General features: G+C 40.7%; 1 protein-coding gene across 3 annotated transcripts in view; it reads left to right on the plus strand.

The window, feature by feature from the left end:
* Window positions 1-14,004, plus strand: part of pcgf5b (polycomb group ring finger 5b) — a 25,367-nt gene extending 11,363 nt beyond the window's left edge. For all 3 annotated transcript variants that reach the window (XM_062526259.1, XM_062526258.1, XM_062526260.1), the window contains 4 exons: window positions 5,611-5,762; window positions 7,599-7,697; window positions 8,833-8,922; window positions 13,299-14,004. In XM_062526259.1, the coding sequence (XP_062382243.1) occupies window positions 5,611-5,762; window positions 7,599-7,697; window positions 8,833-8,922; window positions 13,299-13,346 (389 nt within the window). In that variant the 3' untranslated portion in view covers window positions 13,347-14,004. The remainder of the gene's footprint in view (window positions 1-5,610; window positions 5,763-7,598; window positions 7,698-8,832; window positions 8,923-13,298) is intronic.
* Window positions 14,005-17,362: the final 3,358 nt, after the last annotated feature.

Raw genomic sequence — 17,362 nt, forward strand, 5'->3', positions numbered from 1 at the left:
CATTTAATTACCACTGTCTGAGAAAGAACCTGCTAAAACAAGGACATTAACTTCTCCCCCGATTGTTTTGAATACATTAACAGCACAAGTTGTTGTTGTTGTTGCGCTGTAATGCATTTACAATGTCTGAACACTATTTTATCTGGTGGTTTTGCCCTGCAATTTTTACTCAGAAACCCGGTGCCTTTTGCACCCGAGAAGTAACCTTGAAAGTAGTAACTTACTTTTTAAAAAGATTTTCATCATTGCCTGTGCTTTAGTTGAATTAAGACAACCTCTGGTGCTCCTCATTATAGACTGGGAAAAATCCAGAACGATCTAATAAAGGTCACTACCAAACTTTTCTCAATTGATTCTATAGTACTTTTCCGCGTAGAATCCATTTCTGCTTGGGACATTTTTATATCACGCATAGTTAATGAGATAATTTGCATATTTGAATACATTAGGGCAATTCCATATCAGTTGGAACAGGTCCGACACCATGGTCCTCAGTTTTTCCTGATTTTTGGTCCAAATGTTCCTCCATGTCTCATTGGAAGAAAACCAAAATGTTAGCTGGGTATCTTGTTTAGTTTCTGAGATATGGCTCTTCAAATGTGGTTAGACGTGTCCTAAAAAAAGGCTGAAAATTCCTGTATTTAATGAGCACCACTTTTTTTTAAACCCCTCTCCTCTCTTAAGGCTACCATATTATTTTCTAAAAATTTGAACACTGGGGCAGTACCCTGTGTTGTTGTCCAAAATCACAAAGGAATTACAGTCCTTCCCACCATTGGAGACTTATCCATCGAAACAAACCCATATTTTTTTTGAAAGCAATGGAAAAAAACCTGTTTTTGTTCTCTTATGGTCATGAATGCCTAGCACTCACATTTTTAAAACTCTACATATTTATAGTCCATGAGTAAGAGAACATGTTGATAAAAAATTGAGATGTTTTTTTTTCTTATTTCGAGGCTATGAGCCTTCAAAGTTGGCCAAAATGGCGTTTTTTCCTAAAAATGCCACTTTTATTGCCTTTTTCCAAGGACAAGATGAAATGCAAATCCAACATTTCTTTTTTTCTGCAATAGTGTGGCACTTCGTAGACCATGTGAATGTGGTAGATCTGACCTGTCCATTCTAATATGGCGTCTGCTAAATAACCAAATAACCATAGCCATAGCCATAGCCATAATATCCCCACAGCACATGTCTGAAGTTAGAAAAAATGAAAAATAGTCTTGGCTGAAGGAGGTGTTGGTTTGATTTGTATGAACCTCTTAGAAGGACAATATGGGGTGTAAACCCATTTTTTCTGTTTGAGGGATCAGAATGCCATCTTGTAAATAGGATAAAAATGTCGTATCCCATTTCTACTCTTTAGTGATCCCTTAAAATATGTCCAATAGTTGTCAAAAATGAAAAAGGCAACTAAATTGAGGGGCTTAAATGGCCAAGTGGATCAAGTCACACAAGGTTAAAAATGTAATATAAGACAGATGAGAAACTGAGGGAGAACACTGTGAAATGTTTAACCCTGTTACGATGGCCTTTGAACCCACTGTGTCCCTAATATCCTGTGATAACCGGAAGTTGGTTTAAAACAGGAAATAAACTTTAAAAAGGCTAGAGAACGGAAGGTCATAGAAATAAACATTCACTTCTTGCTTGATCCTCATGGGCGAATTATGTCTGATAGAGCAAATCAGATTGAGTCTACGACCTTCCGTTAGTTGTTCGCAAAAAACTATTTCCCATTGAAATGAATGGGAAAAAAAACAAAAAACTGTAAGTGTTGAGGCCAAAATCATGGTTTGAGATATTGTGTAGGAGTATGTTTCAGACCATTTGGAGTTGATCAGTACCCACTTTGTGTGACATAAAAAAAATATTATTAATTTAACTTATGGATGGATATGGATGACCAAAAAGTGTAGGATTTTCACTGGTCCTAGGGTTATGTTTATCTAAGTGGATCTCAGGTTAACTGTCCAAGGATACCATTAGAACAAATCACAATGCATGCTGCATCCAACGGTAACTCCAACAGCAACCAGGAGACAATATGCTTCATGCAGAAGAAATTTGTTTAATGAGAATGAACCTCAGTTAGGGACACAGTGGGTTCAAAGGCCATCATAGCAGGGATTATACATTTAACAGTGTTCTCCCTCAGTATCTCTTCTGTCTTATATTTCATTTTTAGCCTTGTGACTTGATCCACTTGGCCATTTAAGCCCCTCAATTTAGTCGCCTTTTTTTCCCCCATTTATGACAAATTTGGACATATTTTAAGGGATCACTAAAGAGTAAAAATGGGATATAACAGTTTTATCCTGTTTACAGGATGGCATTCTGATCCCTCAAAAAGATAAAATGGGTTTACATCCCATATTGTCCTTCTAAGAGGTTCATACAAATCAAACCAACACCTCCTTCAGCTAAGACATTTTTTCATTTTTTCTAGCTTCAGACATGTGCTGTGGGGATATTAAAATGGACAGGTCGGATCTACCACATTCACATGATCTACAAAGTGGCACACTATTGCAGAAAAAAAGAAATGTTGGATTTGCATTTCATCCTGTCCTTGGAAAAAGGCAATAAAAGTGGCATTTTTAGGAAAAACGCCATTTTGGCCAACTTTGAAGCCTCGAAATAAGAAAAAAATACATCTCAATTTTTTTGTCAACATGTTCTCTTACTCATGGACTATATATATGCAGAGTTTTAAAAATGTGAGTGCTAGGCATTCATGACCATAAGAGAACAAAAACAGGCTTTTTTTCATTGCTTTCAAAAACAAATATGGGTTTGTTTCGATGAATAGTCTCCAATGGTGGGAAGGACTGTAATTCCTTTGTGATTTTGGACAACAACACAGGGTACTGCCCCAGTGTTCAAATTTTTAGAAAATAATATGGTAGCCTTAAGAGAGGAGAGGGGTTTAAAAAAAAGTGGTGCTCATTAAATACAGGAATTTTCAGCCTTTTTTTTAGGACACGTCTAACCACATTTGAAGAGCCATATCTCAGAAACTAAACAAGATACCCAGCTAAAATTTTGGTTTTCTTCTAATGAGACATGGAGGAACATTTGGACCAAAAATCAGGAAAAACTGAGGACCATGGTGTCGGACCTGTTCCAACTGATATGGAATTGCCCTAATGTATTCAAATATGCAAATTATCTCATTAACTATGCGTGATATAAAAATGTCCCAAGCAGAAATGGATTCTACGCGGAAAAGTACTATAGAATCAATTGAGAAAAGTTTGGTAGTGACCTTTATTAGATCGTTCTGGATTTTTCCCTGTCTATTATGTTTGTGTGAACAAGGATTTTCACAGAAGATTTGTATTAGATGTAATCTCGTAGGCTTTACGTGTGTTGTGTTATTTAGGGCTCAGTTAGGACTGTCACTAGTCTTGGGTGATGTAGAAAGTAAACCCTTAATGGTTCCTTGGATTGTCTAAAATAATCCATCCGTGAAAGTCTCTGAAAGCACAAGCTTTATTGGACTTCACTGCCATTGCCTCACAGTTGTGGTTTTGTAAACAATATGTGACCCTGTAAAGCGGAACCAGTCGTTTCGGTAAAATGTATTAAATTAAGTTATTGTGCTCACGTGAACGGCCATAAACTAAGCTATGTATATCAAGGGTATTACACAAACTATCGCTAAGATAACCGCATCCAAAGTTGACATGGTTCTCCTGTCACGATATGCCAGAAGAGGAGAAATCACCTTTTTAAGTGGCGCGTGCACAACGGGAATGACAGCAAATGTGTTGAATCTTCGCCGGGTTTAACAGTCAAAACGTATGTTTTTCCGTGAAATGCGTTCACGATATGAAACTGTAGACTGTATACAGTTGAATTATGCAAAAACGTGAAATTCAACATTTTAACCCGGAAGTTTGTTATTGTTGATTTTCTCAAAATAATGTTGTGCGCAAAACGACTGATTTCGCTTTGAATGGTCACATATGTAATGATAAAAAAAAAAAACATTATAGAATGTTCTGGAGTGTCTAGAACCTAGATAGATTCTATAGAACCTCATAACAGTCCCCCTCTTTCTTTGGGAGAACTCTGGGCCCCGATACAAGGACATTTTCTCCTCAGAGTGCCTGGGACTTTTTATGTGTAGAGCATTCCGGAATCTGACCACCAGCTGCAGAATGCCACTCGTTGCGACCCTTGCCAGCCAAAATTAGATGAGCAAATGTGCCCCCGTTGAAAGATCTGGGGAGAATTTTCTCTGTGGCCTGCTATTAAACGCATTGCATCCGTGGGGGGGTTAAATTATTTTTCCCCCAGCAGTGCCATCCAAACTCTCTCTCTCTCTCTCTCTCTCTCTCTCTCTCTCTCTCTCTCTCTCTCTCTCTTCTTTTTTTTTCACTCACTCACACCCACCACACACACACGCACACACACACACACACACACACACACACACACACACACACACACACACACACACACGCGCGCACAAACGTGCACAAACGTGCACACACACACGCGCACACACACGCGCACACACACGCGCACACACGCACGCACACACACACACACACACACACACACACACATACACACACACACACACACACACACACACAGACACACAAACACACACAGGACTTTGTGCTGGGGGACACCAAAGAGAGATGACTTAAGTGTGTGCAGCTGTAACTAATTTTTAGTGATTGGATAATTACCTTCAGTATTAATTTTCCCCGATAGCGTTTTTTCTTTCCTCCGTAATTTCTCTCCAGAGAGAAAAGTGCTGCTAGTCGTGGTGTGGGTGAGGGGTTCTGGAGGTGGTATTGAAAGACAGAAAGAAAGAAAGAAAGACAGAAGCAGAAAAATTTAGTCGGAAAGAAAGAGGGAGAGAGTACAGTAGGAATGGCAGAGGAAGGATAGAGAGAAACGGGTGGTGTGTATGTGTGTGTGTGTGTGTGTGTGTGTGTGTGTGTGTGCAGGGGGGGCAAGATGATTTGGGGAAGAAAGGGGAGAGAGATGGAGGGCAGAAAAAGCAGGATGTAGAGAGAAAGAGAGAGAGAGAGAGTGAAAAGAGAGAGAGAGTGGAGCTTGTGGATGAGCTCTCAATCCAGTTCAAATGCTGCCTCTCCAAACAGCGTGCAGGGGCTTTAATTTGTGGCGTGTCTTGCAGCCACTGAGAGGAATTATTTTGGGGGGAAGATCTTTGCAGAGGCTGAGGCATTTCACTCTCTCAATAAGCATCCTGTTATACTCACTTAGGGTTTGGGTACCGAGCTTGCACACATATTGACAGGCGGTCTTGATTTCATCATATATAAATTCAGCAACATTTGCTGAATCAAGCACATGGTTGAATTATTTTGTTTCTCTGCAACTATGGATTTCATTGTTCATATATGGTCACTTACTCTGTTCACAGAGATTATTTTTCCTCTCAAGAATTTACAAACAAATTTCACCCAATCACCACAAGTGTTGTCTGTCTAGACTAGACCTTGAAATGCCCCTCATTTGCAGGATTTGTTTTTTTTACTGTAGTGTTAATGACAGATTTTAGCTGTTGATGTTCATACTGTATGTGTTCACACCAAACCTCTCTGTCTCTCCAACCGTCAGACGGCTGTCCCAGGGCCAAGAGAGCTCGTCTGGATGAAGATGAAGAGGAAGATGATGGTGCTGATAAGGACTATCACCGTAGCGACCCACAGATCGCCATCTGTCTGGACTGTCTGCGTAACAATGCCCAGGTCGGAGAGAACACCGTCAAGGTCAGCCCACCTGCAGATCCTCATCTCTGCTGTGCCTATGGATGTGTGTGTGTGTGTGTGTGTGTGTGTGTGTGTGTGTGTGTGTGTGTGTGTGTGTGTGTGTGTGTGTGTATATGTGTGTGTATGTGTGCTGTATATACACGATATACACACACACACACACAGACACACACCACACACGTGTACACAGTACACACATCTATGTACATGTGTACATTTAGACAGATAGACATAGACAAACAGATTGATAGATGCATAGATTCATAAATACAAAACTTTTTTTTTGAGTATTTTACCTGGTTGCATTAAGCCTACCTTACACTGACAGACTTTCACAAGATTTGGGAAAGATTCTTGAAAGATTGTAGTCTTTTAACTAATGCCCCTCATTCAAGCTTTACTCAAAAGACTACAATCTTTCAAGAATCTTTCCCAAATCTTGTCAAAGTCTGTCAGTGTAAGGAAGGCTTTACCTGACGACGCAGTTGCACCACCTGACTTTTGCTACTCATTTCAAATTATGCAGGCATCTTTTTGGATACCTATATAACCTATACCTATACCTATATTGACCTATATTGATATAGGTTATACCTATATAACCTATACCTATACCTATATTGACCTTTTATCAATATTTGAGAGATTTACAAACTTCTCACTTTTCAGTAAAGGTCACATGGGGTCCTTTTGATGACGCAATATCCTGTTTGCTATTTTCCCTCTTCAATTGAAAATAAACATGCTATGAATATGGGTGCACTGCTCTGACATTTCAGATATGCAAAATATGAACTTGTAAATGAAATAAAATAATACAATCCAGCCTCCAATCCAATCCAGTCTATTTCAGTTTCAGTAGCCATGCTTAGACTTTAGACAATGGTATAAGATGACCAGATGGGCAGACAAACCCTTGAGGAGACACATGTTTGAATCACACTCCCCCATCTACTGTACCCGTCTCTTCTTTCTCCATGATTATGCCATTGGTGTTCTCTGCTTAACTGGTTGCTAGGATATCTTGCTTAGCGATAGACCTTGACTCCCTTTCCTCTTAGCATGCCCTTAACAGAATCATATGGGAGTGAGTGAGTAATAATCAGATGGTGCCATGGTGGGGGGGGGGGGGGTAAGGGGAGGTCAGAGAGACTGATGGAAGCAGTAATCCACAGGTATTCATTTGCCCAGGTGGTCGTTATGAGGTTATTTTTGCCATCATAATTCCTCTTCACAATGCCACAGGCACAGCAGCTAGATGACTTACAGTACACGGCCAAGGAAGTGCAGGCAGGGACTAGGAGGCGTGGAGCTTTCCAGAGGAGACATTATGCAGAACAGTGACACTGAACAACATGTTCTTACCCAGCTGCGTGTGATTGCTACCATACTGGTCTGATGGAGGTGGTTGTGGTTATTTACTTTGCGTCTCCGTACTACCCATTTCCCCTGGTACTAACTGCAGCGCGAGAGGTGGTTGTGGTTATTGTATTTAACAGATACAGTACATTAACCAAAAGTGCATTTCAGTACATTGTGTGCACTATAGTGAACTGTGTTGAGGTTGTTGACTATATAGTGAAATAGTGAACTAACGTACAGCAGGAAAAAATATTTGCTGTATTCGACAATTTCACTATTTCAATAGCCAGTGCACTATAGTTAACTTTATTGAGGTTATTGACTAGTGGGCTATGTACTGAAATAGTGAAGACTTTGAACAGAGCTGCTCTCTTTGAAAACAAATATTGTACATTTTAATCTTCTTTTGCTGGTTATTGCTGTTGACTATACATGTTGTTGATGTTGTTGTTGGTGTTGTTGTTTACTCCATAGGGCTTAATGAAGAAGTTCATCCGTTGTTCCACACGAGTCACTGTAGGAACAATCAAGAAGTTTCTCAGTCTGAAGCTGAAGCTTCCGAGTTCGTACGAGGTAAGAAGGCAGTGCTTCTCCTTTCTATGCTTACACTTGTCCAGATACTTCATAGCCATTTCACTGGTACATATAACATATAACATGTATGCAAGTTTGATGTTTAACTTAACTTATACTAACACTGCATTTTTATGATTCATAAGTATTGCTTTGAACAGTGAATTTATCTTCTCATTCTTAAATAAGAAACTGAACCTTTGACCCAGCAGGTGTTAGCATATGTGTCAGTTAAGCTTCAGGAACCTGCTAACTGATATTAATCTCAAGAGATTGCTATTGCTGTTGAAGTAGGCTACGCTGTTCTCCTGCAGAGGTGCTAATTCCTATCGTGTTGTTTTACCCAAGGCTCTGTTAAAGCGTTGGCTCTTTCCCTTCCTGCTGAGACACATACAACCATAGCTGTTGAGGCTCTCCTCTCTCAAGAGGAGGGGCAGGCCAGGGGAAAGAGTGTGTGGCCCTGTCTCTCTCACTTCAGTGTGTGAGAGTGCTACAGTATAAGAAGCAGAGAGGCCTTAGGATATGCACTGCATTTCTGCATTCGGCTGCTCAGTAACGAGCATGATCTGTGGTTTTGTGTGTCATGTGGTTCTGATGATATTCAAAATGATTTAAGCAATAAGCACTGAGAGGCTGTACAGTATAGGTTCCAGTGATTTCAGAACAGCTAAGGGGCGTTGTTAAGCGTGACACAAACTGGAACCTATGGCCTCGCGGCACTTATTGCTTTTCTGAAACGGTTACTAATATTCCTGGCAAGATTTCATAAAATAAAGGCACAGCAACAAGTACACTTTATGATTTATTCTTAGATCATCATTCTTCCGCCAAGAGATAGGCCTATATTGCTTCTAACAGAATGGTTGCTAAGCAACGCAAACACACAGCAACTCTAACTTTTGTGTCAGTTCGTGGCGCAGTCATATATAATGTATAATGCAATTCCGTCAATGTGAAGGGTTCACCAACCATCGAGGAACAGAACTATCTGTTCTAGAAAGATATTTAATCTATGTATTAATATATCTACTGTATAGCCATGCCAATATCTACAGTACATGTTTATCCCTGTCCATATATATCCTTGTGTATGCTGGACTTAATATTCACATCGATGATCTCCTCATCTCCACAGCTAGACGTTCTATGCAACGGTGAGATCATGGGGAAGGACCACACCATGGAGTTCATCTATATGACGCGGTGGCGACTGCACGGGGAGAATGTAAGTCGTGCGCCAACATGGAGTGTGAACTCTCCCTGCTCCTCCGCTCTGTTTGCAGGTCTAATCCCCGCCGCCATCATTTCATGATGGGTGGGGTGGTTGGTGGTGGGCGCCTGACAGCTCCAGAACTGTGACATCATTTTAAGCCGATCAGCTAAGACACTTTTCGTTTTTTATTTGTTACGGTGCGGGGTGCAGGGAGGTTATAGGGACTGTTAGGAAATATTTTGTATCGCAGTCTGCTTCTAAATACCTTTTTTTTTAAACTTTATGTCAAGACAAAGCTTTTAACAAAAGCAAACCACACACAGCCGTTTTGGTCTACAATATTTGGCTTGCGCTTACTGTAACTCTTATTTGCACTATGATAAGTTAAATTGCCCAATGCAGTGTCACACTTCATAGTAATAATAATGATAATAAGAAGAAGAATGTACACAGGAAGTGAGCTACCGACATTCCAAAGAGCACGGATCATTATGAAATCTTACAGTTCATGCAGACTATACGGGAACATATACTGTGGTTTTCTTTCACTAAAGGGAAAAAAAAAAAAAAAACAGCAGATGACACTGTACTCTGTGTCGGCTGACTAGCCTACTGTAACCTCAGAAGTGATTATTTCCTGTTCGCCCATGCCCACAGTGTCAGAGGACATATACCAGTGTTTGAGGATATTGATATTTCCATATCTGCAGTGGTCCAGGCCATGGCAAGCCTCCAAAACCGCCAGTGATCTGAAGCCGCTCACTGCATTAAAGGTGAAGAGGGGTGGGGAGCGTGCAGAGAATGTTTACCTTTGTGTCAGAACACACACTTACTGAGTGTTCTGCTAGCTTTAAATATCATTCCCAGCATCACCTTACCCCTCCAGGTCATGAAATACTGTACATTATCATATCCTGCGCCCTCCACATTTTTTGCCACCCCTGGTCAAGATGAATACAATAAGCTATAAAAATCTACTTTTGGTATTTTATGTTAAGTTTATGATGAAAATAATAAGGAATTGAAAGAAAACAAATTTGTTAAAAAAAAAAAAATACAGAAAGATAATCACTAAAAGATGGTTTACTCATCTTTACTAATAAATGTGTAGGTCATTGTAGATAAGCAAATAGATGGACAGACAGAATGTGCACTTAACACAGTTTTCGTTTCGGTAAATGCAAACAAACACAGTGGTTCGGACCACATAAAGTCAAGTCGTAAGTCACAAACAGTTCCAGTCAATTGGGTTAGGAGCGCAGAGATGTTTGTGTTTGTGTGTGTTGGGGGTGGGGGTGGTAATTTGCATGGCTGTCGAGCTCAAATAGCCTATCAACAACTTTTAGCAGAATTGCAGACAAGGGTGAATACAACATACTGTAGTAGAGGCCGACTCCCTACGGTGGGTTTTGCTGCAGCCCTGGCGCTGAGGGAACTAGTCGCAGCGCTGGCTGGCGAAGGTCACTTTTAGACGAGCCGGTGGGGGAGTGTTGGTGGCCCTATGGGTCAAAGGTCACATAGAGGGGATAACGACTGTATCGACGCTGCAGAAACAGGGCGTCGAGAGGGCAGTGAGGAGGCCCAACAGCTGACCCCACGGGGGGTGTGGGGGTCTGACTGACTCCCTGCCCTGAGAATCTCACACTCGCTTACGGCGATGTGTGTTGATGAAAAGGCCGTGTAAAGTATCTCATCACATGCTTATCGTGGTGGTAACAGATCCAGTTCGTTAGCGCCCAAGCTGGTGTCCTAGTTTGACCAGCGCAGCGGAATACTGACCTGATTTTCGTGTTTTTTTTTTTTTTTTTGTGTTATTTTCTCCTCAAAACACAACGTATATGTTATGTCTACACCATGAAGCGAGACATGTTTGTTGTGTCAATAAAGGCAAGGACAATATAATTTCAAAAGAGATGAGTAATGTATTAACATTTTTGATATTCCACTGTGTACTGAGAAACGCTGAGGCAAAACTGGTGTTAAACCACTGATATTGACTTCTAGTATGTTTCTTAGAACCTCTTGAGGACTTCATCTATTCCCACATTCCCTGCACGTCGCTTTGTCTTTTCAGTGCAGAACTCTACTATGGCTTTATTTTAACCTCCGTATCTTACCGTAAATTAATGTGGATTCTGGTCTACATTCCCTCTGAGACAGGGAAATTAAATATTCACATCAGTGTGTGACTTTTAACACAGATCCACCATGCTATTAAAAAAGGCGAAGGCGAAGGCAGGAAGCTCTGTGTTAGACACTTAGATCTCTACGTGGAGAAATCCCTAAGGTTTTAGTGTCCAGTGAGAAAAAAAAAAGACTTGCGAATAGGGGAAAGGTTTCTCTCTCTCTCTCTCTTTCTCTTTCTGTCTCTTTCTTTCCTTTCTTGGTACAAATAAAGCCGGAAGAGGAATGAAGGCTATCTGAGGTTGGTAATGAATTCCCTTTCGGGGCGAAGCGGCACAGGAAAGTGGGCCAGTATCGTTCACCGGCGCCACCTCATTTCCTCTCTCTTCAGGTGAAGTGCTGAAATGTCCTTCCTCTGGCACTCTAAAAATAGGGCCCAGTCTGGGCTTGGTGTGACTCACCTGCACACACACACATGCGCTCACACACTCACACACACACACACACACACACACACACACACACACACACTCCCACTCACTCATACCACACACACACACACACACACACACACGGACATAGACACACACACACACACACACACACACACATGCGCTCACACACACACACACACACACACACACACACACACAAACACATTCGCTCTCACACACACAGACACACACACACACACACACACACACACACACACACACACACAGACGGACACAGACACAGACACACACACACACACACACACTGACACATACTTCTCCCACTCTCTCAAATCTGAACACACAGTTACACATGTTCCCCCCTCGATCACATTTCTGAACACACACATACACATACCTCCCTAATCTCCTTGGCACACTTGGAAGCATTGCTTTGCTTTGCTTTGCCTTGCCTTAAATCTCTCTCTTTTTCACTCATGTGCACAAAACATATCAACTTAAAAACAGACCACATGCACACACTGTTACATGCAAACTTTTCTGTGACATACTTACTGTACTGACATACACACACACACACACACACACACACACACTCACACTTTCTCTCTCTCTCCTATACACATACACACACACACACACACACACACACACACACACACACACACACACACACACACAGACACACACAAACAAACATGAACACAGAGCTTGTGTTGACAGGGTGTAGCTCTTCTTTTTCATGACCATATCCCGCGCACATCTGTCATCGGTCAAGGGAGAAGCTGCATTTCTGAGTTTTTCTCGGGACCGGATGAAGGTGCGGGGATTAGCTTGTTGCATATTTCTGATGTCCTGGCGAACTCCTCCGGTTACTCGGTTACGCTCCGTTTGCGCTTTAATTTACAGGCGGACACGTGTTCGCCGCAGGTCTAAAAATAGGCGAAACAGGAGAGTCAGCAGAGAGCAACCTCAAATATACCCCCTGGGGCTTTATTAGTAGTGATTTAATGACCAATATCATTTTTAAACATTTGATTGCATGACATCGTTTTATGTTGTGGTTATATATAGTTTAAATATTAGCAATATACATTTCAGTATTTAATGACATTTTTATCTGGAACTACTTGAGTGTATCTGTGTTAGTATCAGTGTTCTGGTGCTGGACCCCATGACTGTGGCAGAGTATGTATCTGTTAGGGATTTAGACAGTAAAATTAGTAGATCTGATACTCTCCTGACTACTGCAGGGTCATGAAATTTCTGAATGTGAAAAGTCTGTTTGGCCACTGCTTTGAACCGAATTGGCTGATGTTATTTACATCAGGCTTTGTTAGCCTGGTTAATGAAGGACTGGTCCTAATAAAGAGTCCTTTAATGTTCTTAAAGACACTATATATCCTTATCGACATGTGCTTTAAGCGTTTAGAATGTGTTACAAAACATCACAAGCTAAAAATAAACGGTCTACTCCATGGCTGAGAATTTGTGGTTTAAATTGTCCACACAGACCAATTATAAGGAAAGCCTCTCCTTGTGTTGATGAATGAGATGGCTAGAATTTGATGGATTGTGATTGGCTCTCAGCTCTTTATCGTTCTCAAAATTGAAAATGATCCGCAAAGATATCGTTCTTCGTGTCATTATCATTGTAGTTAATGTATGGGCGTCATCATTCATATAGGCTATAATGTTACGTCTGTTGTCATCATCGTTGTAGGTGCCGTTCTTGGTGTGAACGGCTTGTTATTGCCATTATATATCATGGTAATGCAGACTTGTATGATTGATTGTCTCTTTCCATAGGTCTACCCAATGGTACTGGAGTACAGGCCGCGGATCGACTTTGGTTAGCCAATGAAAATAAGCCTGGAGGACACTTCTGCACTAACTTCAGCCCATTGGTCGACAGCACAATGAATGGACACACCCACCAAGTGGGATCAGAACATATTCTCACGTGTTTTACTTCCTGAGGCCTTGACCTGAGACTTTTCTCTTTGATGTTATTTTTTTATGTACTTTTTTGGATTTCCAGTATGTCGAATTCCAGCAGCTTTTTCTTTTTTCTTTTTTTTAAAATCCATCTGGAGTTGGACAGTGGGAACAGAAAACTGATATCGGAATCTGGGAGAAGAAACCCATCTCACGTCACAATGAAATGGTTTGATTTAGATTTTATTCTTTCACTGTTTTTTTTTTTTTTTTAACTTTTATTTGTTTATCTCTTTGCTCCATGAAGCACCCAGCATGAGAGAAGGAGAGATGGAAGCGGCCTCACTAGATAATGTTATCATTACAGGGGCAGAGTTGCTCATCACCAGAGCCAGTGATGGCGCGTTATGGCGTGTTTGGTCTGAGATTAGCATCCGTGCCGTTAGCATAGCGCTCTTCGTATCACGTCTAGATGCATCTGCTCGGCGTTCTTATCTGTCTGTGATCACAGTGCCTTTCTCTTCTGGTGACTCTTCCTGTGGATACATTCAATGTATCTCAAGTGGTTCCCAGCTTGTTAAAGGAGAATTCCGGTGTGATATTGACTTTAAATGTGTTGAAACATGATACCGAGTGTGAGCGATTGTCTCAGAGCTGATTTCGACCTGTCAGCTGTTCTCCGAAACCCGGCGGGAGCTTAGAAATAGTCAACCAGGTTTTTAACGTTTGTGCCTCGGGCATCGATCTGCCGTACAAATAAATCACTGTTTTACACCATTAATGAGGCTCAAAGTAGCTCCACACTTTATTGGTAGACTTCTGAGGGCCCTGACATTTAAAACGAGACATCGAGAACTTTGAAAAAGCACTGGTTGTTTACTTACATGACTGTTTATTCAGGCAGTCACTTTCGAAAGTTTACCGGTCGCAGCCATCTTGAATTTAGTCACGTGACTGATTCATGACTAGTGCACGCATAGACATAGCGATTACGTGAACCAGTCACGAATCAGTCACGTGACTAGATTCAAGATGGCTGCTACCGCTAAACTTTCGAAAGTGACTGCCTGAATAAACAGTCATGTAAGTAAACAACCAGTGCTTTTTCAAAGTTCTCGATGTCTCGTTTTAAATGTCAGGGCCCTCAGAAGTCTACCAATAAAGTGTGGAGCTACTTTGAGCCTCATTAATGGTGTAAAACAGTGATTTATTTGCACGGCAGTTCGATGCCCGAGGCACAAACGTTAAAAACCTGGTTGACTATTTCTAAGCTCCCGCCGGGTTTCGGAGAACAGCTGACAGGTCGAAAACAGCTCTGAGACAATCGCTCACACTCGGTATCATGTTTCAACACATTTAAAGTCAATATCACACCGGAATTCTCCTTTAATCACGACGACTCTGTTATGGTATATAGCCTACTACAGTACATATCCAGTCTGTATTCACCCACCTCTGCATTATCTCCAATGCACTCCGAGTCAGAGTGCAATAACACCATACTGTACACAGTATGTCTCCTGACCTTACCATTACCAGTGCCATATTCTATCAGTGCAACACTGCATAGAAGGGTGCGTATCCAAAGGTTTATCCAAGTAGTAATAGCTATATATACAGGCAGCATAATGTTATGGTAAGCAGTACTATACAGGGAAGAATGCAGTAAAAAAAAACATTGTGTGTTCATTTTAATCACATGCCTGACAGCATGTGCAAGCCTGAAATCCATGTTTATGTATGTCGTGTTTGTTATGAAGTACTGCTTTTGTGCCTATTTTGCATCTTTTGAGATGCCGAAAATGCTTCTAGGTGTTCAGAGGAAGGGTTACCCCTTTTCACATTTTGCATTTGTGTTGCCTCTTGACGATCTTTTCCGTAATGCGTTGTTGTCAGACCCCCAGTGGAGTTAGTTGCCACCGTCTTTGGCCTTGCTTCAACTACAGCATTCGTGACTTCCAACAAAGACATTAAATCAGGGGCACTGCTAGAAAATTTGAGTCCTATTACAGAAAATAATTTGGGGTCCCCCGGTAATACATAGTATTATTGGGGGGGGGGGGGGGGACGGGACTCTCTTGGGGTCCCCTGTCAGCGCTGGGCCCTTAGAATCGTCCTAACTCCCCCCCCCCCCCTAGCGGCGCCCCTACATTAACTCCCAAAATGTCCGTAATGTCTTCTCTACATTCAGTAGAACAATTGCTTCAATGCTGGGCAACTTCTGTCCGTGGGTTAAGTAGAAAAAAAAACCTATTCCATAGCACTTCATTCCACCATTTAATCAGTAACACATAGAGGACTTGATAGGAGCCAATGCTATGTGGCAAATGGACACCGTTTTTGAGTTTATTTGTAAAATGCTGGGATGTCTGGCCCTCTGCCTGCACTATGACCTTGGATTTGTACTGTTTGTATATATAGGTTATCTATGAAGAGGCATGCTCTGATGTCCTAGTGGTTGATACCGTTGTGTTACACTACTGCAGAAGATGTTTATGTTTGTTTTTTTTTTTGTTTTTTTTTTTTGTTTTGTTTTTTTTGTTGAAAATGCTGTAGTAGTGGTTTGCAATGTTTGTCTTTACCCCCAAGCGCCTATGTTTCTACTGTTCAGCTTCTGAAGGATTGTTTTTTTTTTTTTTTTAATCGTTTTTTATATTGTTATTATTTCTGTTTTCACTGTAATTGGGCATTTTGATCAGTTTCACTTGAAATGCCTCGTTAGATTTCTTTGAAAGGTGTGAAGAACTGTCCTACAGTACCTTGATTTAATGCCTGTCTCTCAGCTACTTCTGTTCTTAGCAATACATTGCTGAAATAGGATTCATTTGACTTTGTTGAGAAGTACTCAAGGTACTCTAAGAAAAAAAGGATTCCACGTCAGTTTCAGTAATACATCATTCGTGTGTGGCATGACTGACATTTTCACCTTGTTAAGCTTTGATAACCAGTGTCATGCATGTCATGTCAAGTTCACTTCATGTTAGAAGTACTAATCATGTCTAAAGGAATTATGGGAAGATCCAGATGATTCTTCTGAAGTTCATTATCACTGTCCGAAGAGGAATTATATGTACATTCTAAAACGTACCAGGGTTGAAATGCTGTTAGTTGATTGTGCCAAAATAGCTACAAAATGGCTCCTAATGTGGTTAGATAATTACAACATATTACATTGTTTTTTTAAGGCTATTTTGGAAGTACAGTGTAACCCCCATTCCCCTCCCCAAAAACAAAAACAACACCAAAGATGCATAATTGGACTGCTGGTATTGTTTATTTATTTTTTGCACTGATTTGAATGACAAAAAGGTTGTAACTGAAAAAAAGCCTGGGCAAAAAACATAATGCCTAATAATACTTGAAGTCACCTGAAGTTCATTCCCTTCCCATATATATACACATACCAAAACAACAGAGCACTTCTCAATAGACATTCAGATGTACACTTAAGACACGTATACACAGAGTTTTATGTTTTCTTATAGTGTCTTAAAGGAACCAGTAAATGAAAATGAAAACAATTTTCAAAAAAAAAAAAAGCCTGAATACCCTCATTATTGCATTTACTCTGTGTCTCTGTACTGTAGTACTTTCAGAACAGAAAACAAATGTATTTTGAACATCATCATTGTCTGACATGGTACAACATCTGAACATGTGTGTAGAGTCATTAATCTTTGAATAGTTCTTGTGTTGCAATGACCTATATGTATTTTTGTAACAAAAACACTTGTAGATATTTTATCTAAAATGTGGTATGTTTAACATATAAAATGCTGCTTAGAGATCATGTATTCTATTTTTCAATGTAACTGTGCCTGAAATGAGTCCTATAGAGGTTAGACCTGTATTTACACACAACAGGTGTTCTTTATGTTACAGAATATTAAGAATAAACACAGTTGTGTTTGAAGTCAACCATATCTTGCAGACTC

The sequence above is a fragment of the Sardina pilchardus genome, chromosome 22, assembly GCF_963854185.1.
Source record: "Sardina pilchardus chromosome 22, fSarPil1.1, whole genome shotgun sequence".
NCBI classification, from domain to species: domain Eukaryota; kingdom Metazoa; phylum Chordata; class Actinopteri; order Clupeiformes; family Clupeidae; genus Sardina; species Sardina pilchardus.